We start from the raw sequence: 26,832 nt of genomic DNA, 5'->3' as shown, positions 1-26,832 counted from the left end.
TGGGCCGTGCTGCGGCAGCGGAGGCGGAGGCAGGCGCGGCCTGGGGGCGCCGGCCCGATGGGGCGGGTGACAGCGGCCGGGGAGGGGCGGGCGGCGCGGCGTCCACGCCCTTCACTCCGACCGGAGGGGTCCTCGGGCGCGCGGCGGGGCGGGCGGGTGAGGCGCTCGGGTCGGACGCGGCGCCATGCGTGGCCCTCTTGCCTGGCCGCTGCTGCTGCTCACGCGGCGGGGCCCGGTCGCCCGCGCGGGGACGTCATCGGCCCACCAGTGGACCCGGGCCGCCCGGGCGTGGACCCCGGCCACAGGCACCTGGACAGAGTCGGCCCATGAGTGGACCCGGGCTGCCCGCATGTGGACCCCGGCCGCGCGCGCATGGACGTCGTCGGCCCACGAGCGGACCCAGGCCGCCCGCGCCCCTGGCCTCCTGTCGGTGCGGCCGGGGCTGCTGAGCGGAGCGGGCCTTACTCGGGTCCCGGGGCGCTGGGCCGGGTCCCAGGGCGCCGGACTCCAGGGCGGCCCTGCAGCGGTGGCACGAGCAAGGGCCGAAGCAGGGCGGCACCGACCGGTGGAGAGCCCCGGGGACGACTGGCGGACGCGTCCCGCTGTGACCGGGCGCTCGGAGATCCGGAAGCTGGTGGGGCTGGTGCGCCCGGAGCGCGGGAGGCTGGCAGGTAGGGAGCCGCGCCAGGAGGGGCCGCTGCGCTCGTTCGGGGACCCGCCGGCTCGGCCGGACTCCGTCGGGGCGGCGGAGCCTCGCAGGTGGCGGCGCCTGTTGGAGGGCTTGCTCTGGGCTCTCCGCGGCCTGGCGCGCCCTCTCCGCCACCGGCTTCATGGAAGCTTCTTCTTTGGTACCTTCTCCAAATGAGCTGGGGTTTCCCTCTTTTTAAAAAGTTAATTCTGGAGCTGGAGCTGTGGCTCAGTGGTAGAGCGCTTTCCTAGCACGTGTGAGGCACTGGGTTTGATCCCAGCACCGCATAAAAATAACACAGGTCTTGTATCCGTTTACAACTAAAAAGTATTAGAAGAAAGAATTTAATAAAACAATTCTGTCAAAAATATACCTGCTTTGTACTAGCAGCATTTTTACCATTTTGAAAACGTGACCCGGACTGGACTTGCTGAGCACGCACTCAGCCCAGGGAACCCCACACACCTCGGGGTTGCCCTGAGTGGTGAGTGGTGACCACCTGGCCAGGATTCCCAGGTGACTCTGGCCGAGAAACTGGACCTTATTCCACTGAACTGAGATCCAGCGGTTTAAAAAAAAAAGAAATTAAAAAATGAATGGTTTTAGAAACAACATGCAAATTGACATTTAATTTATCATTTATTTTTGTGTAGGTGAGGATTGAGGATTGAGGTGCTCTTTTGCTGAAGTACATCACCAGCCCTTTTTATTTTAATTTTGAGACAGGGTCTCACCAAGTTGCCAGGCTGGCATTAAACTTCTGTCCTCCTGCCTCAGCCTCCCTCTTTCCTCAGCCTCTGGAGTGGCTGGGATTACTGATCAGCCTCCGCTTCTGTTAACAGTTCTCTGTGGCTCTTTTATAGCCATGGTTAGAGGGATGTCTAGACACAACTGGCAGGCAGAGATGGAGGGCCCTGCCCCTGCTGGGACTTCAGCTTAGTGGGAAGAGTCAGGGGAGGACATCTTCATGATTGGAGAGAAGGGCCTGTGAGGTTGTCCCTGCCACAAAATTCCTTTCTGGCAGTTCCTTGCTGTGAAAAGTGCCCTCCTGGGGGCAGAGTTGGGGTTCAGGTCAGACTTGCACCAGAAGGGAGCAGGCAGGTGCCACTTCTCATCTGCCACCCCCTTGAACGTCTAGAGGGTTCTTGGCGTGCTTAAGTATGAACAGTTATTTCAGAGTTCAGTTGATTGTTGTAGAATTTGATGGAAAAGATCCTTCTTTTCCTCTTTTAGAAGATTTTTTTTTTTTTTTTTTTTTTTTTTTTTGGTACTGAGGATTAAATGCAGGGGCACTTGACCTCTTAGCCACATCCCCAGCCCTGTTTTGTATTTTATTTAGAGACTGGGTCTCACTGAGTTGCTTAGCACCTCATTTTTGTGAGACTGGCTTTGAACTCACCATCCTCCTACCTCAGCCTTCGCAGCCTCTGGGATTATAGGCATGGGCCACCATGCCCAGTTTTAAATGAGTTTTGAGACAGGAGGTCTCTCTGGGCTGAGCTGTCCCACAGGCAGCTGTGTTCAGCTCTTATCATGTTGGACCAAGAAGCAGCACCTTAAGTGGAGGACCAAATGACCCAGGCCCCTTGGGGCATCAGAAACACGAGGGTCCCTGGGTCTGCCCAGAGCTCCTGTAAGCAGCTGAGGGTAAGTAGGGAAATCCAGTTTTGCTCTATTTCCAAAACATCAGTTGTTGGGGTTTTCAAGTATGGAGTGTGCTGGTGCCCCTGGGCCAGCCCTGTCTGTCCTGTGACCGCCCTGTCACTCCCACGGTCCCCACCTGTCTGCTGGCAAGTTGTGAAGAGTGCTGTGGAGAAGCAAGGGCCGCCTCCTTCCTGTAGGAGCCTTGTGGTTGGCCTTGCTGATGCTGAATGGGTGATCTCAGAAACAACCCTGTGGTCTGCCCACCAGTGTTTCAAACAGAGCCTGTTTTACGTCATGAGGAATCATGGGAAGCCCTCGTTAGACCACAGGGTTTCCTCAGACAGTGCCAGCCCTAACGTGTCTGGGCCCATCTGGGGTTGGTGTTTGGGGTCAGTGGGGCTTGCTGATTTCCCTAAGCACACCCTGGGATGTAGGCCATCTGAGTATCTTGGGTGTGGAGCAGTTATGGTCTTCAAGTCGAGAGAACAAGCAAGCCAAGGTGAAAAGAAGGAATTCCGATGTGAATTTCTTAATTTTAGGGGAAAAAATTAAAAATCCCTATTCAAAAGTGTAGGTTTGACTGGGACTGAAGCTCAGTGGCAGAGTGCCTGCCTCGCATGTTCAAGCCCTGGGTTCCATCCCAGCACCACGCACACCAAAAGAAGTAGGTTCATATTTGAGTAGAAACCCTGCCAGGCACCTTCAGCAGCTTGCTCAGCTTGCTTCTGCTGTGTGGTAAGGAGGCTTTGATGCCAGCCGTTTGTGTCAGGAGCTGGAACACCAGGGTCTGCCCTCCGAGATGGTTGCAGGTGCTTGCTGGGCAGGGTTAGCTGTCTCCACTCCTCCAGGGGAACTGCTGGCCCCTGACTTGCTCTGCATGCTGCCATCTCTGTCACTTGGCAGAGAGGTGCCAGAGCCTTCTGCACTGATAACTCTTCCTCTTATCGCCTTGGCCACAAGGAGCTTCAGGGGGCGTGGAGCCCAGGAGGAGAGGCTGTGTGCTACCAGATAGGAGGCCTCCTGCATGACTGGCAGATAGGGAGCCCTGGCTCAGTCCTGCGGTGCGTGTGGGCCTCAGGGTGCCGTGCTGCCAGAGGCACTTCTGGCCTGGAGGGCTTCCTGTGCAGCCTCTGCCCTTGGAGACCACCTGCCTCCCTCTCGGGCACACGTTCCTGGTGGCCCCTGTGTGTTCAGGTGGTGCCTGTCTGGAGAGCTCAGGGCCACTTCTCCCTGAATTCCTAAGGGGCTGTGAGGTGGGAGAGGGGGCCACTGGTGAGCCACCGCTGCAGCGAGCACAGTGAACGCAGTGACCACGCCGCTGGGCATGGAGCCAGAGGAGGACAGGGAGTGCTCAGGGCACTGCTTCCTGGAGTCCAGACAGGGCAGGTTCTACCCAGGACAGGGCTCGAGGACAGGGAGGGCGAGCCATCCACATGGGGCACCTTCCAGGGTCACAGAAACCCATTTCAGAGAAAATGCTGGCCTTCCATAGCAGAGCTGTGAGCTTTGTGACTGGCGTTGAGCAAAGTGTAAAATACCCGTCAGGTTCTGAAAGGACAGAGAAGATCGTAAACCATCTCACTAATTGTTTACCTCAATTACATGCAAATAATGTTTTTCATATATTGGGTTGACTAAAGTGCTATTTGATTTTATCTATTTTTAGATATCATTATTATTTGATGGTGTTGGGGATGGAGCCCAGAGCTGTGGCCCCGGCCCTGTTTCTCTTTTTGGAGGGGTGGGGTGCTGGGAGTTGAACCACGGAGTGCTTTACCACTGAGCCACATCCCCAGCCCTTTTTATTTTTTCTTTTGAGACAGGGTTTCAGTAACTTGTTTAGGGTCTCCCTAGGTTGCTGAGTCTGGCTTTGAACTCATGATCCTCCTGCCTCAGCCTCCGGAGCCACCAGAATTACAGGGGCACATCCCATTCCTTTTTTTAATGTGGCAACTAGGAAACTGTGTTATGTGGATGCTCCCATGGTCTGCCTGGTGGCCCCTTGCTGTTCTTGGGGCAGGTCTGTCCTCTGTGAGCAGGACATCAGCATGGGCACAGGCAGCAAGCGCACCGGGGCTCATCTGCAGATCCCTCCAGGAACCTGCGGAGTCTGCTGAGGCCTCCGCTCGCCTGCCGTCTGTCCTGTGGCCCCTCGTGCCTTCCCTTCCCTCCCGCGGCAGGACCCTGGCTTCCACCCTGTGCTCCTCCATACCCACCCCGTCCACGCAGTCTCCCAACAGCCTGAAAACCAGAGCGGCTCCCTCCCCAGCTGCCCTCCCCACCAGCCCGTCTCAGCCGGGCACTGCCATGTGCCAGGCCCAGGCCTGGTGGGGCCATTCTTGCTCTGACACTGCTACAGGTAACAGCCCAGTTTGTTTGCTGGAGGCCGAGCCCTGGGCCAGAGGCTTCCCAAATCTGTCTAGACTGTTCCTCTCAGCAGTTCTGGGAAGGCGTTATTTGTATTGCCGTTTACAGAAAGAGAAACTGAGGCACAGAGGAGTGGAGCAGAGTCGGATGACTCAGGGGAGAGCCAGGTCCGGGATCCTGCTGGCCCTCCCTGGCCCCAAACCCTGTTCTCCTGAGAGCCGGGTCCGCCTGCGTCCGCGCTTCTTCCCCCTCTGTCCCGAAGGCTTTCCTTTTGTCTTCGAATGCCGTGCTGCAGAGGGAACAGAAAAGGACCCCAGGGGCACCTGGGAGAGGCTGGAGCCCTCTCAGGCAGGGTGGGGAAGGAGAGGCCAATGGAGGAGTTTCACAAGGGCCTGGGATGCCAGTTAGATTGTCAGCGTCAGAGAGTGACACGCGGCCACCATCACAGGGATCCCGCCAACCCAAAGCTGGAGAAGTCTTTCTCTTCCTTACGTCTGACTTGTGATAGACCCAGGCAGGCAGCAGTGACGGGTGCTGCTGTGCATCCAGGCCGGTGCGTGGCATGCTCCTGTGGTCCTGGCCGCTCGGAGGGCTGAGGCGGGGGATGGCCGGAGCCCAGGAGTGCAGGCCCAGCCCGGGTGGCACGGTGAGGCCTGGTCTCAAGCTGATCACACACACCAAAGAGATCTTCTCAAATGAATCAAAAGCAAACCTGAGGGTGTGCGACCCTCCGGTGGGCTTGACTTCAGCCTCTCTCCTTCCTCTGCGTTGACCCACGCCGGGGAGAGCTCAGTCCGGCCCCGGGTGCTCCGTTCAGGAAGTGCAGATGCTCACTGCAAGTGAGAAGCCAGAGCGGTGGGGGAGACTGACCTTGGTGCACCGTGCGGTAGTTCTGGGGTTGTGCACTGGCCCTGGGCTCCAGGACGGCTCTTCCCAGGCTGGGAGCCAAGGTAGGCCTGCTCTTTGCACTTGTAGCCCTGCTGGGCACTGTGGTCATGTGCATGGTGCTTTGAAAGGACACCTGGCCTTATGTCAAGGTGAACCGGCCTTGGCCAGCATCACGGCACCAGCTAGACTGCGGCTGGTTTTTAAACCAGCCCTCACGTTCTTGGCGAGCGCAGGATGGCTTCGGTCTGATGAGAGTTGCTACCTCCTTTGCCAAAGGTCAGTTGGCTCATTCACTCAACAGGTGTTGGTGAGCTTTTGCTTTGTGCCCGTCCCTGCAGTGGGGGCAGGGATAGCGGGTGCAGGACAGGCCAAAGTCGTTATGTCCTGGTGGACGGACAGCAAGCCAGGGCACACTCAGAACCAGCAGGGGGCAGACGTGGGGACCAGAGGCAGGAGGAGGCAGCAGTGGGGCAGCAGAGCAGGCCCGCGGAGGGGACCTTAGGTGACGTCCCTGGGCCAGGGCACCCTGCTTCAGAGGCACGCATTTCTCCTGCACACCAGCTGCCTGGGGTCTGCCCACCACTCTCCATGAGCCCTGTGACCCGTGAGCACTAGCTGCCAGCCAGCAACGTCAGCTGGGTGCTGGGGCTCCTCTTCTCAGGGCCCTGTGGCTCTGTGTCCACCAGCAGTCTTGCCAGGGACCCGCGGGCCCTAGGAGGTTCCTTAAGGGTGACGTGCACGCGGAGCGCCAAGCCTGAGGCACCGGCGGACAGGAAGCCCCCCTGCACCCACCTGCCAAGGGCTGCTCTTGGATGGAACCTGAGAGGCTGTTCCGTACTACCCTTCTGCGGACCTGCGTGTGAACTTGAAAGGTGGAGAAGTGAAAAAGCTGTACATGTGTGTGACTGTGTCACGACAGATCCGCCGTTACGCACAACTACAGGACCAGCGAGGAACGTGGGTGGAGCTGCGCACCTCGGGCATCTGTGTCCTGGACCTGCTCGGCCAGCAGTGATCCTGGTGGAGGTCCCTCTCCATCCCTGCCAAGTGACCTCGTCCTCTGACCACTGCACTGCATTCACGAAATAACTGCTCTGAAGTAGATCTCATTTGCTCCCCGCTGACTGAGGATTAGGATGTTTTTATTCTTTTGCTGGTGTGAGCAGTGCCTTAGTGAACACTTTTGAATCTTCTTTTTTTTTTTTTTTTTTTTTTAAATTTTGGGCCTGGGGATTGAACCCAGGGGTGTTTCACCACTGAGCCACATCCCCGACCCTTTTTATTTTTTATTTTGAGACAGAACCTTGCTAAGTTACCTAGGGCCTCACTAAGTTGCTGAGGCTGGCCTCCAGCTTGCCATCCTCCTGCCTCGGCCTCCCGAGTGTCTGTGATTTCAGGCAGGCACCACTGCACCAGCTGAGTCTTCATCTTTTTGCCTAGTGTGGAAGTGTGTCTGCAGGAGGTTCCCAGAGCTGGCATTGTGGATCAAAGGCATGGTGCATTTGAGGTCTGAGGGACTGTGGGTCAGGCTCCTCTCCATCGAGAGTGCCAACTGCATTCCCAGCAGTGGGAGGGCCTCGCTCCTGCCCCTCCCAGCTTGGCTGGCACGCCCTCTGGCCTTGGCCGCGGTGGCAGGTCTCTGGTCCAGGCTTCACTGCCCTTCCTGAGAGACCCTAACCCTAGCTGAGGTACAGAGGATACCCAGGAAGAAACAGGCGTCCCACAGCTGCAGCAGAACCACCGCCTGAGACGAGCTCCAAGGCCAGGGTGGGGAAGGCCAGGACAGTGTCCTGGGTGTCCCGTTGGCTCTCAGCCGTCCTGGTGAGGAAGGAAGGAGCAGACCAGAAACTCTTGTCTGTGAACAGTGCTGCCTCCTGTGGCCGGCTCCCCATGGCCAGCTCCCCATGGCCAGCTCCCCATGGCCACCTCCCATGACTGACTCTCTGTGGCTGCCTCCCATGGCCAGCTCCCCATGGCCAGCTCCCCATGGCCACCTCCCATGACTGACTCTCTGTGGCTGCCTCCCATGGCTGGCTCCCCATGGCCAACTCCCCATGGCCAGCTCCCCATGGCCAACTCCCCATGGCCAGCTCCCCATGGCCACCTCCCATGACTGACTCTCTGTGACTGGCTCCCCATGGCTGGCTCCCGTGGCTGGCTCACCGTGGCTGGCCTCCATGGCTGGCTCCCCGTGGCTGGCCCCTGTGACTGGCTCCCGTGGCTGGCCCCTGTGACTGGCTCCCCATGGCTGGCTCCCCATGGCTGGCTCCCATGGCTGGCTTCCATGGCTGGCCCCCGTGGCTGGCTCCCCATGACTGGCTCCCGTGGCTGGCTCACCGTGGCTGGCCTCCATGGCTGGCTCCCCGTGGCTGGCCCCTGTGACTGGCTCCCATGGCTGGCCCCTGTGACTGGCTCCCGTGGCTGGCCCCTGTGACTGGCTCCCCATGGCTGGCTCCCCATGGCTGGCTTCCATGGCTGGCTCCCATGGCTGGCTTCCATGGCTGGCCCCCGTGGCTGGCCTCCGTGGCTGGCTCCCCATGACTGGCTCCCGTGGCTGGCCCCTGTGACTGGCTCCCCATGGCTGGCTCCCCGTGGCTGCCTTGCTGGTCCTCAGCCTGGAGTCTTTTGGTCCTTCCTGTGGGGCGGGGCCAAGTGGTAAAAGGGAGAAGCCTGGCTCCTGGGCTCGCCCTCAGTCTGGACATTGGGAAGGAGCCCCAGCAGCCAGCCTGCCTGCTGAGCCGAGCTTCTGTCTTCCAGCCGCCGTTGGGTTCCTGGCCGTGTCCAGCGTGGTCACCATGTCTGCCCCTTTCTTCCTGGGGAAGGTCATTGACGTCATCTATGCCGGCCCCACCGTGGACCACAGCGCCAGCCTGACCGACCTCTGCCTCGGGCTGACCTGCGTGTTTCTGTGTGGTGCTGCTGCCAACGCCGTCCGCGTCTACCTCATGCAGTCTTCAGGTAGGTCGCAGGCAGCCGTCTTCCGGAGGAGGCCAGGCACCCACTGGGCCAGCCCGGCTCTTCCCTCTGCCAGCGTCCCCCCCACCAGGCAGCAGATCCCAGCGTCAGCCAGAGCCCCAGGGCTCTCCTCCTTCTCTCTGCCTAGTTGGGCTCAGCACTGAGGGAAACGCCACGGGGGTCTTACAGAAGGCTGGAGGACAAGGCCCTCGGCGGCAGGCACCCCGCCTTCTGCTCTGTGCTGTGTATCAGCTGGGGTGGCAACTTCACTGCATTTCTTCTGAGAAGTCAAGTTGTTAGCAGGCAGGAAAGCACCCCAGCACTGACGCCAGGGCACCCCCTCCAGGGCTGTTGCTCCCGCTCAGTTAATAGAACACCGCGTGGATAGTTAACTAGTTCTCACACTGGGAAACTCAATATGGAAAGGGTTGCCAGGAAGGAGCAAAATTAGCTTTTAGAAATCAGTGTAATTACTGGGGCTGGTGGTGCACACCTGTAAACCCAGCACCTGGGGAGACCGAGGTAGGAGCCTCAAGAGTTCAAGGCCAGCCTCAGCAACTTAATGAGACCCTGACTCAAAATGAAAAAAATTCAAATGACGGGGACGTAGCTCAGTGGTAAAGTGCCCCTGGGTTCAACCATTGGTACCAAAAAATAAATAAGAGAAAGCGAGAAATTCAACGTCCTTGAGCTTCCTCATGAGACCCACCATGTGCCTCCTGATTGTGGTGTTCTTCGTATCCCTGCCCCCTCGTCAGCACCGGCGGCCCGTCCTGGGAGGAAGTTAGTGAAGGCCTGCACACCGCCGTAGCTAGTGCCCTCCTGGTGACGCCAGCACCCCTGTAGCCCTCCTGGCGACAGCAGTACCGCTGAGAGCCCTTCACTTGTTTTGCAGGTCAGCGTATTGTGAACAGGCTGCGCACCTCGCTGTTCTCCTCTGTTCTGAGGCAGGAGATTGCTTTCTTTGACAAGACTCGAACAGGAGAATTGATCAACCGCCTCTCCTCAGACACTGCACTCCTGGGGCGCTCAGTGACTGAAAACCTCTCGGACGGGCTCAGGGCTGGAGCCCAGGCCTCGGTGGGCGTTGGCATGATGGTACGTGGCTCCTCCTGGACCTGCTGGCTGGTTGGGCTCGTCTGGGCCAGGCCTCTCCAGCACGAGGAGGTGGAGGCCAGCTGTCCTGGAGGCTGCAGAGGCAGGGCTGCCTCTCCCTGCTGGGCTCTGCCTGCATCTTTCCAGAAGCATCTGCAGAACAGCCTCTCTTGATGTTGCTGGATTGTCTGAGAACTCGGGAGCCCTGGCAGCCCAGCAGCGGGAGGCAGGGGAGCCGGGACTGGCACGAGGAGATCCCGGCTTCTGCACGTGAGCCTCTGTGCTCTTGCCAGGGGCCGCTGCACCCTGGCCTTCCTGCCCTGGGTGACTGGCTCCCCTCGCTGCCAGGCAGTGTTTGTGCTCAGACCAGTGCTGCTGGCCTGAGGGCCGAGCATAAGCCTCGCCTGTGATCTTAGTGTTCTGGCCTCGCTCAGAAAGCCGAAGGAAATAGGGCGGATTATGACCTTGTTGTTTAACCCAGTGTGAATGAGTCTTATCACTTCAGTATGTAGTTCAGATCACAATCACTAACTTTATTTTGCTTTTTTCATATTATGACTCCAAAATCCATGTGTATTTTACACCTAAGGAACAATTCCATGTGGATGCAAAATTTCCCTTGGTGATGCCTGATCCAGCTTTAGATTTCCTAAAATCTGCCACGGGAATAGTTTCGCAGGCCCCAGGTCTGCACGCGTACTTGAAAGCTTGCCGAGAACTTAAATCAAGTCACCCCAGTGGAACCAGCAGTTGGGTTTCCTCGTCACACCCGCCGCAGGTCACATGCCGAGTGCCGCCTGAGGCGCTCGCTTTGATGGCAGTTCCCCAGTGGGGTCTGAGGGCCACACCCTGTGACACTGTGTCACAGAAAGAACGGTTTTGGTCTTCTGTATCCCACGTGGCATCAGGGAGCCGTCGGAGCTATTGCTGGAGCCGACGTGCTAGGTCAGACGTGTGGGGTGGAAAACGGCTTTGAAATGCCATGGTTTTACAGCTAAAGAGAGACAGACCTGGGAGGACACCCCTTCCCAGGTGCCTCGGGTAGTCCTGGGGCTGGGGGAGGGCAGCCTGGGAGGCTCTGAACCTCGAGGGCAAGTCCGTGCAGCAGGTGGCCTGCGTGAAGGGCCTGACCAGTCCCACAGCTGAGCTCCACAGGCTTGGAGAGCAGACGTGTGTTCCTCAGGGTCTGGAAGCTGTGATTCCGGAGTCATTCTGAGGCTTCTTCCCTGGGCCTTCGGTGGCCAGCATCTTGCTGTGTGTTCACAGGAGAGAGCTGCCCCTCCCGGCAAGCATGCTGCCCCAGCCCGGGCGCTGCCCCAGGCCTCTTCCGGCCTGGTTACTTCCCTAAGCCCCATCCCCACCCAGCCACCTGGGGGCTAGGGCTCCCACCCAGTTTGGGGTGGATGCAAACTTCCAACCTCAGTGGGCCTCCCGCAGGGCATTGTCCGGATCTGTCCTCAGGTCTGGAGGAGCAGTGGGCTTTGTTCCCCCGAATGGGGCTGGGGTCCCCTAGGGAGGTCACCCCATGGGAGCAGATATTGCCCACACCACCCTGCCGTTTCCTCCCTGCTCTGCCTTGGCAAATGCCCCTTTGCAGTGCTGGGACCCTGATTAGTCATCAGGACATTTATTAAGCCTGGACGCAGAGCAAGGCCCAAGGGTGGCCCCAGCTCACCCCAGTCCTGGGGACTCCTGTGGCCTGTGCCTGCCCCCTGGAGGACACACGGGATGTGAGCTGCTCCCGAGCCTGTGGGTGTCTGAGGGACCTTGAGCGTGCTGCTCCTCCTCAGGGCCTGCGTCCTGCTCGCCTCTGGGTGGGTGGGGCTCCTGAGCCCAGGTGGCCTCTGCGTGTGCCCCTCCACCTCCTCCTCGCCCAGCTCCACCTTGCGGGCCAGGCGTCTGCCCAGTGCTGGATGGTGCTCGCTGTGTGGGCGCCCAGCAGGAGTTGGCGTTGGAGGGTGGAGTTAGGAGTTCCGGGTGCAAAAACAGCTGTGCGCGGCAGATCCAACCGTCGTGTCCCCACTGCTGGGCCCACGTGCTTGGGATTGGCCTGAGGATGAGCTTCCTGTCTTTCTCCATCAGCTCTCTGCCACATCACTTCTGTGTGACTTTCGTGGGGCTTCATGAAGGTTAAAGATGTCTGCAAAGCTCTCCCCAAACAGGTGGCCGGCCTGGGGACAGCAGTCAAGCGACTTCCCTGGGCACAGGGTCGGGGAGAGGACTATGGCTGCGCCTAATGGGCACCTCCTGCATTTCCCCAGTTTTTCGTCTCGCCTGCCCTGGCCACCTTTGTCCTGAGCGTGGTGCCTCCGATGTCCATCCTCGCGGTGGCTTACGGGCGATACCTGAGGAACCTGTCCAAAGCCACACAGGACTCTCTGGCGCAAGCCACACAGGTAATGGCCTGCCCGTGCTGTGGCATCCAGCAAGGAGCCAGAGGGCAGAGCTCTTCCTTTCCTCACGTCAGACCCTGTCCCAGATACAGCCATCGGCCTCTGTGGTCACCCCACCACGTTGCAGTGTCCGGCTTGACCTGACGCTGTTGAGCCTCTCACGTCTTGCCATTGCTAGTCGTGTCCTGGAAATAGTTTCTAGATGACACCATTCCCTTCATTAAGTCAATAAGCTAGCTCTGCAGTGCCGTGCACAACCATGTTTGTAAAAAATAAAAATAGCCTAAGTTTTCATGTTACGAAGCCATGCTTTCTTATCATTGGAAAAATGTGAAAATATACTGAGAAAAGAGAAAAGCCTGGGTAACCCTGCTTCAGGGTTGATGCCATCAGTGTTTTAAAGTCTGTCTTTTTTCCTGCGTGAGCCTTCCTGTCTGTGCTGCCCTGCTGTCCTGTCTGTCATCTGCCTGTCCTCTGTCAGTCATCTGGCTCTGTCTGTCTGTCTGTCTGGGGTGGTTTCTGTGCTTGGTCCTGTAGCCTTCTCCTGGCCCAGCTGGGTTTCATGAGTGATGGTGTTTTAAATAAGAATTCTGTTGATAGTGTTTAAATGAGAATCACATTTTGCTTTGCTTCCAGACTGCAGTGTGCCCCCTCTCTCTGTAACGTGCCTGTGTCCTTGCAGCTGGCCGAGGAGCGCATTGGAAACATCAGAACCGTGCGAGCCTTTGGGAAAGAGCTTACTGAGGTGGAGAAATACTCCCACAGGGTGGACCGCGTCATGCAGTTGGCAAGGAAGGAGGCCTTTGCTCGGGCTGGCTTCTTTGGAGCAGTAAGTGGATCATTCTGGAAGGAGTGGGAAGGCAGGTGGTAGGATTGTGAGAGATGTTTATTCTGTGGCTCTTGACACAGTAGAACATATTTAGTCACTATCAGGAAAACGGGTAAATACTGTTAGGAGGAGGTGGCCTGGGCAGGTCCAGCTGGTTCTCAGGGTGAGCCCCACCCAGGCACCCCTGCTCTGTGGCTCCTCATTCTCCAGACCTGGGCCTGGGCTGGGCCAGCAGTCTGTTTGAACAGGCTCCGGGTCATTCTGATGCAGATGAATTTGAGATCTACTAAGGATTAACCCAGAAAACCTCAGTGCCATTCCAGCAGGAAGCATAAGAACTCAGTTGCCATGAACACTTTCCAGTCATATGTCCAAACTGGAAAGAACTTCAGGGGTGATTTGGGGATTGCCACAGTTAACATGGAAACAGGGCCCAGAGAAGGCCACCCTTACCAGACGGCCCGCACCACATGAAGGTCAAGCAGAGCACCCGGGGCCAGCCGCTGTGCAGAGACCCTGCATCAGATGCGTAGGTGAGGGAGGGGTCCTTAGCCTTCCCTGGCAAGCTGAGCAGATTGAGTGGAACAGGAGCCAGGTGACTGACTTAGCACCTGGGTTTTTGTGGTGATGAGGTTTTGTCAATATTGTTTCCATATTTGAAACATTGTTTTGTTTGAAACCCAGCTGAAATTTAAAGTTTGGAAAGGGAAATCAGAGACCTGGTCCCTGCCTTTGGCTCCCAGAGAAGCCCTTGGTTGTCCCTGACTCTGTTTCCTCTTCCCACAGACAGGGCTGTCCGGGAACCTGATCGTGCTGTCTGTCCTGTACAAGGGAGGACTGCTGATGGGGGCTGCCCACATGACGGTGGGGGAGCTCTCTTCCTTCCTCATGTATGCCTTCTGGGTTGGACTGAGCATTGGAGGTACATAAGTTAAATGATTGGGGATTTACGAATTGAAAATCAGACTTTCACCAAAACTGGAAAATACCCTAAGATACAAGTCACACTAGCCTTAGGGCACTACCTGGCGGTGTGGGGTCATTGCCCCTCTATATGCCTACCCATGGGGGCTGCTGCTGCCCAGCCTTGGGAGAGAGCACCATCCCACAAATTGCTAGCCTAGGAAAAGATCGGTGTGTCTGTCCTGCATGTTTGTGAACGTGTGTCACTTTGGCACCAGCGTAAAAGCACCCTGAGTGGAGTCGTCAGTTGGGCAGGCTGTGTTTTGGACAATACTTTGTCCCATGAGTCTTCACAGGGTTTCCTCCCAAGTCTGCAGCTTGTCCTACTCTGCTGGCAGTGACCTGGCAGAGCAGAAGCGGCCTGCGCCTTTGCTGCTCCCTCAGAGCCCCCACGTAGGACCCATACTTCCAGGAGTCCGATTCTGCATTCCACACTTAGGTCTGTGGTTCATTCTGATCTCAAGAAGGGTGCGAGGCCTGTCCCTGCCCTGGCTTCTGCCTGAAGAGGCTGCGTGACATGCAGCCACTGGGTCTGCATCATGTGACCCGAGTTTCTTTCTCACAAACAGGTTAACTGTGCTTGTGGGGTCTGCTTTTGCCTGGTGCACTTTTAATGCACCCCAAAGGTTACAGCCTCCGGTGTCTTACACAAACGTCCAAACACCGCAGGCAGAATATTCACATTGCATTTTTTCAGCACCCTTACTGAGGAAAAAGGCTGTAAAGACACGTTCTCATATTCGACACAGACTGCTGAACTTGGAGTTGAAGCCATTAGCTAGGTTGTGATTCAGAGATGACTAGAAGTGGGACTGGCAGGATAGTGGGCACGCGGAGACTCCTTCCAGCTGTCAGGCCTGAGGCGAGGCTGTGGGCTGTCTTGGAGCTGCCTGCTTCGCGTCCCCCTGGTGGGGTGAACTCGTGTTCCTCTGGAGCCTTGTCCGACGGGGCAGTTCCCCTGCCTACAAGGGCTGCCACTTGGGGTGATCAGTGTGACTGGGTGTATCTGTGAATCCCCGACCAAACTTTAAATCCGTCTTAGAAATCAGTGAAGCCAGGGCTGGGCTGGGCTCAGTGGAGAGCGCGCCCTGGCACGCCCGAGGCCCTGGGTTCCATCCTCAGCACCACATAAGAAATAAAAGAACTGAAAAAAGAAAAAAGAAAGAAAAAGAAACCAGCAAACTGGAGGAGAGGCCGGAGAGCTGGTGTGGAGGGGACGGTGAGGACGCCTGCACCCCTGCAGGAGGCGTGGCCGGCTTCACTGGACGGAGCAGCGGTGGCCCTCCCGTGCTGATGGGCGCTTCTCTCCTGCAGGTCTGAGCTCTTTCTACTCGGAGCTGATGAAGGGCCTGGGTGCCGGCAGCCGGCTCTGGGAGCTCCTGGAGAGGCAGCCCCAGCTCCCTGTTGACGGTGGGTGTGGAACCAGCCTGCTCTCTGGGGTTGAGCCAGTCTGGCTTTAGACAGTCCAGCACCACCACTAGGACACGGTCCCTATGCACAGCAGGGGAAGGGTCAGGCTTCATATGCAGGGGACAAGGAAAGATGGCCACTGCAGGGCACCATCCCTGGATGTGTGGCCGCTGACCTCAGTAGAAGGGCCCCAGACAGGTCACCAGGTGGACATGAGTGCTGGGGTTGGAGGAACAGGCCAGACCTAACATTTAAAAGACCGCACTTCTTGGCTCTTGGGGTGGTTGGGGACCTGCCTCTGAGCAGCTGGAGCCTCCTCCTTCCTTGTGGGCAGTTCCTGTGGCCTTGGGCCTGGGCCAGCTCACAGACCCAGCAGACTTGTCAGAGGATCACTCTCCACTCTTGTGGGCTCCTGGGCACTGTGGGGTGGGCAGGTCTAGCAAGTCGGGTTCTCTCCAGTGTAAGAGCCAGACACACGCCCCACGAGAGGCTGAGCCCAGTCTCCCGGCCAGGGCTAGTGTTGCCAGCAGAGCAGACCCCGACCCATGTTGTGCAGGGTGTTGATTCAGGGTGGCTGTGCCGCTGTGCAGCAGGAGCAGCAGGCTGGGCAAGGCCAGTGGGTCTAAAGCAGACTGCTGAGATGCTGGACCTCAGCTCACGCTGCCGGCCCCGGCAGGCTGCCCTGTGAGGCCCTGAGACCTCAGAAAGCTGAACTCTCGGCCGTAGATCAAACGAGTCTATTACACACGGGGTCACATTCATAGCTGGTTCAGGAGGCCAACCTTGGAGGCAGGCCTGCACCTCTGTGCCCCAGGCGTGTCCCCCAGGTGGCTGCGGAAGGTCCTCCTCCCCTGTCCATCTTCAGACAGGTTTGGTTTTGCTGAAGTACCTGGGTCCCTCCTGTGTTTCAGAGGGGGTCACCTTACATGAGAAGAGCTTCCAAGGTGCCTTGCAGTTTAAGAATGTGCACTTTGCCTATCCGGCTCGCCCAGAGGTGCCCATATTTCAGGACTTCAGCCTTTCCATCCCAGCAGGCTCTGTCACAGCTCTGGTTGGCCCAAGTGGTTCCGGCAAATCGACTGTGGTCTCGCTCCTCCTTCGACTGTATGACCCCCTTTCTGGTAAGTGGCCACTGTGCAGTGGGCAAGGGCACCCTCCTGACCATGCAGAGGCCCAGGTGCTCCATGCCAGCAGCTCCTTCCAGGCAAGAGCTCCCTTAAGTGGGAGGCATTCATGGTTGTCCAGGTTTCATGTTCCCCTTTTCAAGCCCTGAACTCCACCAGCTCCCCGTGTGCCCTCGCCTGGGAGCAAATGGGGAGGCAGGAGAGGCGGTGCCCAAGCCAGGGAAGACCCCTGGGGGCTGCAGGTGCCCCTCACGACTGCACCTCTCTTCCACAGCGCGCTGGGCACAGGAACCCAGGGAGCCCTAGAGGCCTCGGGATGCTCCTGCCTGTGGGTGTGCATTGGTCACCGGAAAAGGCTTGGTTTGGCGATCGATGATTCACACCCATCTGACAGCCCTGTTGAAATGTTTTGAACTAGGAGGGATTTTCTTATTGGATTTTTTGTTTTTTTGTTTTTGGTACTAGGGATTGCACTTAGTGGCACTTAACCACTGAGCCACACCCCCATCCCTTTTTGTATTTTTATTTAGAGACAGGTTCTCACTGAGTTTCTTAGGGCCTCACTAAGTTGCTGAGACTGGCTTTGAACTCGAGATCCTCCTGCCTCAGCCTCCTGAGCCACTGGGCTTACAGGCACGCGCCACCATACCTGGCTTGTCATTCTGGTTTAATTTTACTTTTGACTGAATTAGAACATCTTTAAGAGCAAAAGCACATGATTCTACTTTTTTACATCCTGCCCAGATTCAATAATCAGTGTGTTTCTCTTTGGATTTGTATTGAAAAAAATGTTTGTCTACAAGTAAACGAGTGTCAGTGAGCAGAGTCAGGACCTCACCAAGAGTTTCTCGATTTCACCAAGAGTTTCTTGTCTAGCGCTTTTGTTTAAGCTGCGTGCAGCCAGTGAGGTACTGGGTGCACACTTGGCTTGCAGATCCTGGCTGGAGAAGCACCTCCTGCCCTGGAACAGGGGAATCGCACTGTTTGCCTCCAGAGCCGCTGTTGGGGTTCCCTCTTGACTTGCTGGAAAGTTCTGAGTTTAAGCAGTCCTGGCCAAGTAGATGCAAATCAAATCAAAATTGGTTGAGGCTCTGGTTTCTTGCCGGAGTGAATAGACCACGGTTGAGGGAACTGTGCCTGAGCCTCTCCCTGCCCTTGTCCTGCGTGCACACAAGCACCCCTGGGTTTCCAGCTGGCCCAAGCTCCACAGCTCTGCTGAGGAGGAACTGTGTTCCTGTGTCATTAGGACTCAGCACTGAGTACCCTCAGTGCACGGAATTACTACTGCTAGTGAGGTCTGTGGTTGGCCTCTGCTGTGGTGTGGGTCAGGCTCTTAGTGGCAGCAGATTCCCCTCCACCAGGTTTATGCAGAGGGGACATTTTAAGAAGCAATAAGAGCTCAAAAGTCACTGGCAAGGCTGACAGAACAGATTCTGGGCTGCATTTCCAGGACTCTGATATCTTTGCCTCAGAACCAGGTGAGGCTCAAGGCTTCTGCAGGTGCTGGCAGGTCAGGAGGCTCTGGGACCAGGCGCTACTGTCAGCACTGCGTCCCTACTCAGCTGTGGGCCAGCAGTGGATGAGCTTGCCCTCTGCCCTGCAGATCTCTTTTGACTCAAGGCCCCTCCTTGGGTGCCTGATTGTGGGGCCTCAAGTCACCAGGCCCGGAGGAGCTCCCGGCGAGGTGGGCCCAGTCGGGTGAGCTGGCCTGGCTCTTTGCCCACTGCCGAGGGAGCCCTAGACTCGGCCACCCAAAAGGCCCCTCTTAGATCTGAAATTTGCGTGCTGGCTTGGGCTCCACTTAGGACTGTTGTTAAGCTTTGCAAAGCTGCACCTGGAACTCCCACCGGGCACCATCTGTGCTCCTGTTAGCTGTCGGCTGCCCGTTGCTGAGTGACTTTGTTCTCCCCCTACAAGGAGCTGTCCTTCTCGATGGCCATGACATCCGCCAGCTAAACCCAGCCTGGCTGAGATCCAAGATTGGGACAGTCAGTCAGGTGAGAAGAGGCTTCTGTCCATCCCTCGCCTTTGAAGCTGCTTCTGCCCCTTGCTTTTTCTGGATCTCACCTCTAGAGAGAGGACGAGCTTCCAGGCCGTGGGGCTCGACCTGTGGCAGTCGCTGCTGCCTCCCAGGCGCAGCCTGTTGAAGCAGTGGCCTCAGCCCCACGTCATCGCCAACTAGTCCCCTGCTCTGCGTGACGGGTTTCCGGGATAAGCAGGCAAAGGCCCCTGGTGAGAAGTTCAGGTTCCACAGCAGACATGGCTGTGGTGTTGCCCCTTGGATGAGTTTCTCCCGTGGCTGTTTGGGACAGGGACATTTGGCCAAGGGGGTGTGTGCCATGTTGTGGGCTCCACAGACGCACCTGTGCCTGTTTCTGCCTGCTCTGGGCTGGGGCAGGTGGCCCAGTGATGGGTGCCAGCCCGGGTGGTGGGCACTGGAGAGAAGCTGCAGGCAGCCTCTCTTTCGGACCCCTCCACTCACTGCCAGGATGTGCTCCTGGGAGGAGGAGGCGCCCTCTGCCCTCAGTGGGAGCAGCTGGGAGGTGCGTGGACTGGATCCTCCAGGGTTGGGTGTACCAGGGATGGCGGCTGCGGGCTCTTGCCGTGGGGTCTCATCTGCAGCACGGTGAGGACTGCAGGTGCTCAGGTCAGGCTGGTTCAGGGAGCTTGCAGAGTGCTGGGGAGCTCGAGCAGAAAGAGGACGTGGGCAAGAGCAGAGCCCTGTCCTCTGTGCCCGAGAGCCACGCCTTGGCTCTCAGTGCTGTGCAGAGTCCACGGCACTTGGGCGTGTTTGAAGTCTGCCTTGGGATTTGTGACAAACACTTTGTTCCCATTTGTAGGAGCCAGTTTTGTTTTCTTGCTCTATCGCTGAGAACATCGCTTACGGCGCCGACTGCCCTTCCTTGGTGACGCCGGAGCAGGTGGAGAGGGCTGCGGAGGCCGCCAACGCGGCGTCCTTCATTCGGAACTTCCCTCAAGCCTTCCACACTGTGGTGGGGGAGAAGGGCGTGCTGCTGTCAGGTGGGCTGCTGTTTGGTGCTCGCCAGCCTCCCCAGGCGCGTTGGCCTCACAGGTGCCCTGCTCCCTGGCCTCAGACTGCGTCACTGTCATGGGCCAGGTGGCCTCTTCAGAGCCACGGGCAGAACCTCGTAGCCTCTCGCTTCACGGTCTCCCTCTCCTTGTGCCCCAGAGTTGTCCCATCAGCAGTTGGACGGTGCTCAGCCCCACAAGCTTTCTTCTCATCTGAGAAAAGATGTTTGCAGCTGGAGACTCGGAACTGCAGGAAGCAGGGCAGCTGTGAGGTGGGCAGATGGTCTGCCCACAGAGGTAGAGATGCAAAGCTGGCATGGGAAGCACTCTTACTCCCCAACTTGTGCCCTGTAGATGAGACCAGGGGCTGAGGAACCTTCCACAATCGACCTCAGAGCAAGCGATTCAGGTTTCATGGGCTGCACATCGTCCTGTTCATGTTTTTCTGCTTTGGCTTTTTTGAATAACCCTTTTCAAACTGGAAAAGCACTCAACTGAGGGCTGTGTAAACACAGGCCCAGTGCAGACTGGCCTGTGGGCCTCCTGACAGCCCCCAGCCTGCAGGCAGCGCTGGCCCATCCCTGTGGGCCCAGAACTATCCAGCAACCCGAGATATGTCGGTGCCACATTCCAGGAGAGAAAGATCACTTGTTCTGTGTTGCTTTAGAATGCAGAAGTAGGACCCGTGAGTACAACTGAAAGGGCAATAAAGTTTTTGGATAAACAAAGTTTTTTCCCCCCTCATCACAAATATCCAAGCAAGTCTTCTCCAGAAGTGCTGAGCTCCCTGCTGGGACCACCCAGGCCCCCGGGTGTGCAGCCTCAGGCTAGGCCAGGGCAGTGGTCCTGTCCTTCTCTAAACATTGGCCGGGAGAGGGGCCACAGAGCACCAAAAATGAAAGTCAGTGTACCGTGCGTGACTCCTGTAACCAAAGGCACGAGTGAGCAGGTGTTCTTGGTGGGTTTTGGACATTCCAGGGTAAAATCACACCTTGCCTTGTGACAATGACCAGCTGCCATCCAGGGCTCTGAAACCTGCCCTGGGCTGGTTTAAAACGGTTTAAGCTGCACAGGGAGGCGTGGCCCAGCAGGGGTATGTGAAGCTCGACCCACACACCAGTCACCTGCTCCTGTGGACCAGCTTCTGCATGACCATCCCTCCAGCAGGTTCTAAGCTCTACTTTATAACACAGTAAGCCCTGACTCCAGCCCACCCTGTGTCCTGGGAGGACAGGGATGCCCAGCAGTGGGCACCTGCACACTGACTGTACCCAGGACACCTCCAAGCACAGGTAGCCCACAGCCAGCTGCTCCAGGGACTGGCCCTGGTCAAGGGAGGGCCATCCTGGTGTCCTTGAGTGCTGGCCTCAATGAGGGGCCGGGTCCAGGGCCACCATGGTGTCGGTTGCTGGTGGTGAAATTCTGGATGAGGTGGTCTGCTCCTCAGAGTCAGCCAGAAAGGAGTGTTCTTGTCACCAAAAGCCAGTACCCACGTCGGGAGGAGAGTCCTGGGGTTTGTGAGCACCAGGTGGGAAGGAGTCCTGAAGGAAGGGAGGGAGGGAGGCAGACAGGCAGGGGATGGCCAGACCTCCAGCCCACCCCTCCCACGTCCACCCATGTGCACCCTGCTCTGAGTGCAGTTTGAACTTCGAGGGGCACGTAGCCTCCAGCCTCTCCCACTCCTGCCCACGTGTGCGAGGGCAGGGAGGCCAAGGGACCAGACACAGGGGAGAATGAGGGCCAGTGACGGCTGGAGCCGTGGGGCGCAGCTGCCCTTCACTGCGGACACCTCCAGTGCCGTCCAGAAGCCTCACCCATTGGAGGCCTGTCCTGCTAGGGAGGGTGGGTGGCTGGGAGCAGAGCCGTCCCCACCATGCTGGTCAGGCCTGGGCCTGCTGCCTACTGACCCTGAGACCTGGTCCTGCCTGCGCCTCAGCCTCTCCTCTGTAAAGTGGGAGTGACTTGGGGTCCACCTTGTAAGGTGACGCGTTTAGAAGATGCCTAAACCGTCCTCAGGGACGGCTGTGGTAAAAGTCATTGCTAGTGATCCCGAGACTGATGGGAAGACAAGCGATTCTAAAGACAGGTCTCTCTTCTCCCTCTACCCCAGTGCGGCTGGCTGGAGAAGTCACCTCCACACAGCCACCAGCCTCATCAGGAAAGCGTAGTCTTACAGTTTTTGTTAAGGCTTTTTTTGTTCTGTTCTGTTTTGTTTTTGGCCAGGTGGACAGAAACAGCGGATTGCTATTGCCCGGGCCCTGCTTAAGGTAAGCTTGAGGCCACCTGACTGGGTTTTGGTGCTGGTTTTAACTGGACACCTTGCAGTTTGTGGTTCACCATTTTTCTTCCTTACTTTTATGCTTATGGGGAGGGTGGGTACGTGGCTGAACATTCTTGTGGAGGGCAAGCAGGCCGTGTCCAGGCTCGACATGGGCTTCCTGGCTGCTGGGAGCCGGCCTGGATGCGGGGCTGTCGGGGAGAGCAGAGCAGCACGTGGCTTCCTCAAGACGCATCTGTACAGCGAGCCTAACTCAGGGCACTCGGCACACGCTGAGTCCATGTCCAGAAGTGCAGAGCTGAGGTGCAGGTGACCCCAGACGGGAAGGGCCATGCTGGCTGCAGCTCAGCTAGCTGCTGGAGCTCAGATTCTCCTCAGCCTTATGGCGAGTTTTAAAGGCAGCTTCACTGAAGCACTAGCTCCATCCGACGGTACTTCTCAGGGACTTGGTAAATTTAGTTGGTTCAACACCCAAGCCCACTTCAGCCCAGTTTCTGTCACTGGGAGTCCCTGCTGCACAGCTGCTGTGTCCCTGCCCACCCCCAGCCCCCGGACACCCGGATCCACTTCCGTGTGCCTGGATTTGATCTTCTGGACATTCAGGACCATGACATCAGAGAGCTCGTAGCTTCAGCATGGCTGCTTTGACCCGCAGTGACTATGAGGTCCCTCCCAGTGCTGCCCGTTCAGAGCCGGTCCCCTCTGTTGCTAACTCTGATTTGTCCTATCTGATTTGGGGTCTTTTCCCGCTTGGTCTGTTGCCTTATCTGACTTGGGGTCTTTTCCCCTTCGGGCAAGTTTGGGCCGTGTAGCAAGTGGCACTGCCTTTTCCCGTCCTGCGGGCAGGCTCTTGGCAAAGCTAGACCCGGTGTGCTGTGCCTCGTCTGCTCACGCACCTGTTCTGTGTGAGCTGGCATTCCTCGCTGCTGCTGGCAGATCTGGAGAGCACAGACCACACCTCACTCATGTCGGGTCCCCCCCTCACTCTGTTTCCGGCAGGGTAAATCTGGTGTGGGCAGTTCAATCTGGTGATGACCATGGCCCTGGCTTGAGCTGATCTACAACTCCCTTGTCACCAGCTACCCAGACACTCGAGTCTGGGCCCACATGCTGCCCAGTTTATGCACTTACACTTGACTTGGTGGTTTCCAGAGCTGTGCATCTGTCACCACAGTCGATTTTAGAGCCTCTCATTGTCCTGGATGGTGCTCCCCACCACCTCCACTGTGCACACCCCTCCTCTCTCCCTCCACGGACCCAGCTGGCCACTGATCTGCTTCTGTCCTCTGTGCATCTGTCCTGGACGTTGCCCATGGGTGGAACCATGCCAGTGTGGTCCCTTCCTGAGGGATGCTCCAAGGTCCACCCACATTGTGGCACTTGTCACGTGTGGCTCTGTTTTGTTACTGAGAGCTTGTAGTTTCTACTAAAACCATTTTTTCTTTTCTTTTAAATATTTTTCCTTCAGAACCCCAAAATTCTTCTCCTGGATGAAGCGACCAGGTGAGGATGAATGCATGTGTGGGGCTGTGTCCTGCACATTCCTGTACCCCAGGCTGTCCCACCGCAGGAGGGGACCCTGCACCGTGAAGTGACGCAGTCTGGGCCAGCAGTGCCAGTCGAGAGGCCAGGGCAGAGAGGCGGGAGTGGGCGCCCCGCTCTGCTCAGACAGCCCGGGTTGGGCCCTGGCCCCCGTGGTCGGCTCCTGGGGCCACCGTTCTGCTTGGATGCGGTATGGTTCCCGAGGGGGGGTCCTGCCCACCTCCTCAGAGCAGAAGTTCCCTGTCCGGGGCCCCGGGGCTGCGTGCGCCCATGGCGCTAACGTCTCTACTTGCTCCCACTGCCCTGAACCAGCGCGCTGGACGCAGAGAATGAGCACCTTGTGCAGGAGGCTCTGGATCGACTGATGGAGGGCAGGACGGTGTTAGTCATTGCCCACCGCCTGTCTACCATCAAGAATGCTGACGTTGTTGCTGTTCTTGACCATGGAAAAATCGCCGAGCACGGGAAGCACGAAGAACTGCTTTCGAGGCCAAATGGGATGTACAGAAGACTAATGGACAGACAGAACTTCTCTGCAGCCTGAGACGCAGCGCCCGGGGCACCAAGCCCAGGGACTCTGTGCAGAGGGAACGAGAGACTGATGAAATCTGCAATCTGCACTGCAGGATACTTGAAGTGTGTCTGTTCCCCAAAGTTCGTAGAATGTTGTTTTGAAATGTCCCTGTCCTCAAGACTGCTCTTGTCAGCGTCTTAGTGAGTGACCTTCTCAGTGTCCACCGCGCCGGGCCTTCTCCCGGCTCTGACTCTCCTTCCTGTCGCGGTGCTGGGCTCAGGGTCACCCAGCGCCTCATGCTCCTTTGCCTGCTTTCTAGAGTCATGCTGTTGGGAAAGACAGCTTCTGAAGGGGATTATGAATGAAGAGCCATGACTGCGGACCAGTTTAGCACACACTGTGACCCAGGCCTCCTCTCACTGGGCGGGGTAGCGAAACTCTGGGCCTTCACTGTGCCTGGAACAGAGAAGCAGAGCTCCTGGCAGACAGCGGCAGTGAGCGTTGGGTAGAGGAGAGGAAGGCTCCCCGGCCCACCCCACTTCAGAGGCGGGAGTTCCCGCACGTGTGATCCTGGGGTGAACGTCTGCACGTGTGTGGTTTCCAACATCTTGGCACCTGGAGGCCTGGCTAGTTTTAAAAAGGGAAGGAAGCTCTTCCTTGAATGGGAAAGCTTCGAGTTCTTTGTTCACGTGTTTCTCTGAGTACTCTTGGGCAAGGCATGACCTGCTGGGTACCACCAAGGAAGAGGGATGAAGGCGAGCTTCACACTTCAGTTGGATGAGACATGATTTGAAAATTATCTGTCAAAAGCTTATGATCCCGGGGCTGGGGAGATAGCTCAATTGGTAAAGTGCTTGCCTTGCAAGTACAGGACCCTGGGTTCGCTCCCCAGCACTGCAAAAAAAAAAAAAAAAAAAAAAAAAAAAATTGGCAAAAGCTTATGATCCCCAAACTAAAATTTATAGGTTTTATAATACTTTTGAAACGTCATGAATACAGCTAAAATCTGAATAACATGGCTGTAATTTTCAGCTGTAAGATGTTTGAAGAAAGTTCAAAAGCCCTGCTGCTCTGCAGAACCAGGAACCTTCTGTGGTGGCACTGTCCTGGGAGGACACCACGGGTCCGCTTCCCATATTTATGGGCATAGTTTTGTTCACCGGAATGTCTCAGTTCCTGAAACAAAGCAACAGACACCAAGTTTGCCATGTTCTGATTTGCCCTGGTACTTGTGGTTGCCTCAAGAAAAAATGCTTTTCTGCATCAGTGATGTGGAGGCTGAATCGCTGAGCTGGCATGAATTGGAAGCTCCCTGTGCCCCGACGTGCCTCAGTCCCTGTCCTCCTGGAAGAAGCTGCCCCTGTTTCAGCAGAGGCATGGAGTATTGTGTTTCTTTTGACAAAAGGGAATTTAATAATGAATACAGTGGATTCAAAGGATGAGTGAATGTGGTGTTTTTGAGTTAATAAACAGTACCTCTGTGACAATCATTTTAGTAAGCTTTGTGTGTATTCTCTACAGTTTGCTTTTTCAGTGTTGTTCCCAGAAGACAGACGGAACACGAGCCTAGGTCAGGTGCGGGGGACTCTGTTCCACATAGGTATTTACAAGACTGAGTTTGATGATTATTTTTGCTTTCTAATATAGAAAGTTTGGGGGTTTTTTAACCTTTTTTTTTTTTGTATTGAACCCAGGGTGCACCACCAGCCCTTTTTATTTTTTATTTTGAGACAGAGTCTTGCTGAGTTGCTGAAGCTGGCTTCAAACTTGCCATCGTCCTGCCTCTGTCTCCAAGTCCTGTGGATACAGGGGTGCACTGCTGCACCTGGCTAGCTCATGTCTCTTTTTTCTCAGTTGTAGACGGACACAATACCTTTGTTTTATTTATTTATTTTTATGTGGTGCTGAGGATCAAACCCAGTGCCTCACACATGCTAGGCGAGTGTCTGCCTCTGAGCCCCAGCCCCAGCCCTTGTTCATGTCTCTCAGTAACATTTAATATGATTAATATCATATTACAATATGTAGTGAACTTCATCTGTGTCTGTCAATTGTATAACTTTGTACCATATGAAGTTTCTTACTAGAACTTGCTATGGAGATTCAGGAATAAATACAAATTTAACAAATGTAGAAAGGCAAGTCATAATGTGAATTGAAAGCACACACAATCCCTTTCCTTCCTTCCTTACTGAAGACTGGTAATGTCGTCGCTTCTGTGCTACTTATAAATAATCTACTTGCTTCAGTTCAGGGAGAGTCCTCTGCCCCGTCAGGACCTGTGGGCACGCTGAGGTACTGGTGCCTGAGTACCACGTTTCCCCCGGGGTGTTCACACAGCACCAGAGGCAATGCTCTGGCAGTCCTGCAGGTGAGACGGTCGCCTGTCGCCCCCGCCCCCAGAGCGGGAGAGGAGCATGCAGGCTGTGAATCGATGCAGCGTTGCAGGAGTGCACAGTCTCGGGCAGCGTGGGGATGCACAGTGCCCAAGCAGCAGCAGCTGGCCACGTGTGCGTCCAAGCCTGCTGGACGCCTTACCTTTCATCCCACATGCTTGCAGAGTCCTTGGAAGACGTGGAACCAGTTTAGAAAAGCAGAAAAGAAAGCAAACGTCACCTGAGCTCTGACAGGCACAGTGAGAATTTCACCCTGCTGAGCTTGCGTCTTGCACGACCTCCAGGGCTCATCTCTTTGGGCAGGCTCTCCCCTGACCTTGGACCCTCAAGTTCCCAGGAAATAATCACAAGTTAGACCATCATACAGTCGGCCAAACCCCTGGAGGTAGACTTTTTATAGAGCAGGGCTCCATCTGGGAAAATCTATTTTGTTCCCAAAAAATGACAAGCTGATTAAAAAAAAAAAAAAAGTAAATGTTACAAAGCAGTTAAGTATATAAACGAAGGATTATGAGAACGACAATATCTATGTTCCTTTGGGGTGTGCATCTACATCTGAGGTACTGAGAGTCCATTTGACAAACCCTGAGTGCCCCTTGGTTGGGCCTGTGCCCCATGCTGCCTGCACCCACCTCTCAGAGCCAGTGTAGGGGTCAGCAAGCTGCCCTGCCACCTGTGTTTTTATGACCTGCAAGTTAAGGTGGATCTTAGTTTCG

General features: G+C 56.5%; 1 protein-coding gene across 1 annotated transcript; it reads left to right on the top strand.

Moving 5' to 3' along the window:
• On the top strand, window positions 1-25,340 carry Abcb10 (ATP binding cassette subfamily B member 10). The gene is made up of 13 exons (XM_047520907.1): window positions 1-671; window positions 8,345-8,545; window positions 9,438-9,640; window positions 11,899-12,033; window positions 12,713-12,859; window positions 13,646-13,781; window positions 15,137-15,232; window positions 16,144-16,353; window positions 18,274-18,353; window positions 19,197-19,377; window positions 21,610-21,653; window positions 23,133-23,167; window positions 23,519-25,340. Exons 1-13 carry the CDS (start codon window positions 185-187, stop codon window positions 23,748-23,750), a joined length of 2,187 nt encoding a protein of 728 aa, XP_047376863.1. The 5' UTR covers window positions 1-184; the 3' UTR covers window positions 23,751-25,340.
• Window positions 25,341-26,832: the final 1,492 nt, after the last annotated feature.

The sequence above is a fragment of the Sciurus carolinensis genome, chromosome 12 (assembly GCF_902686445.1).
Source record: "Sciurus carolinensis chromosome 12, mSciCar1.2, whole genome shotgun sequence".
Lineage (NCBI taxonomy): Eukaryota > Metazoa > Chordata > Mammalia > Rodentia > Sciuridae > Sciurus > Sciurus carolinensis.
Note: the sequence above shows the minus strand (reverse complement) of the source record. Positions and strands in the feature narration are given on the sequence as shown.

Coding starts and splice junctions, on each gene's coding strand:
- Abcb10 (XM_047520907.1), top strand. CDS start 185: ATGCGTGGCCCTCTTGCCTGGCCGCTGCTGCTGCTCACGCGGCGGGGC. Junction 12,034..12,712: donor CTCTGGCGCAAGCCACACAG/GTAATGGCCTGC, acceptor GTGTCCTTGCAG/CTGGCCGAGGAGCGCATTGG. Junction 19,378..21,609: donor GAAGGGCGTGCTGCTGTCAG/GTGGGCTGCTGT, acceptor GTTTTTGGCCAG/GTGGACAGAAACAGCGGATT.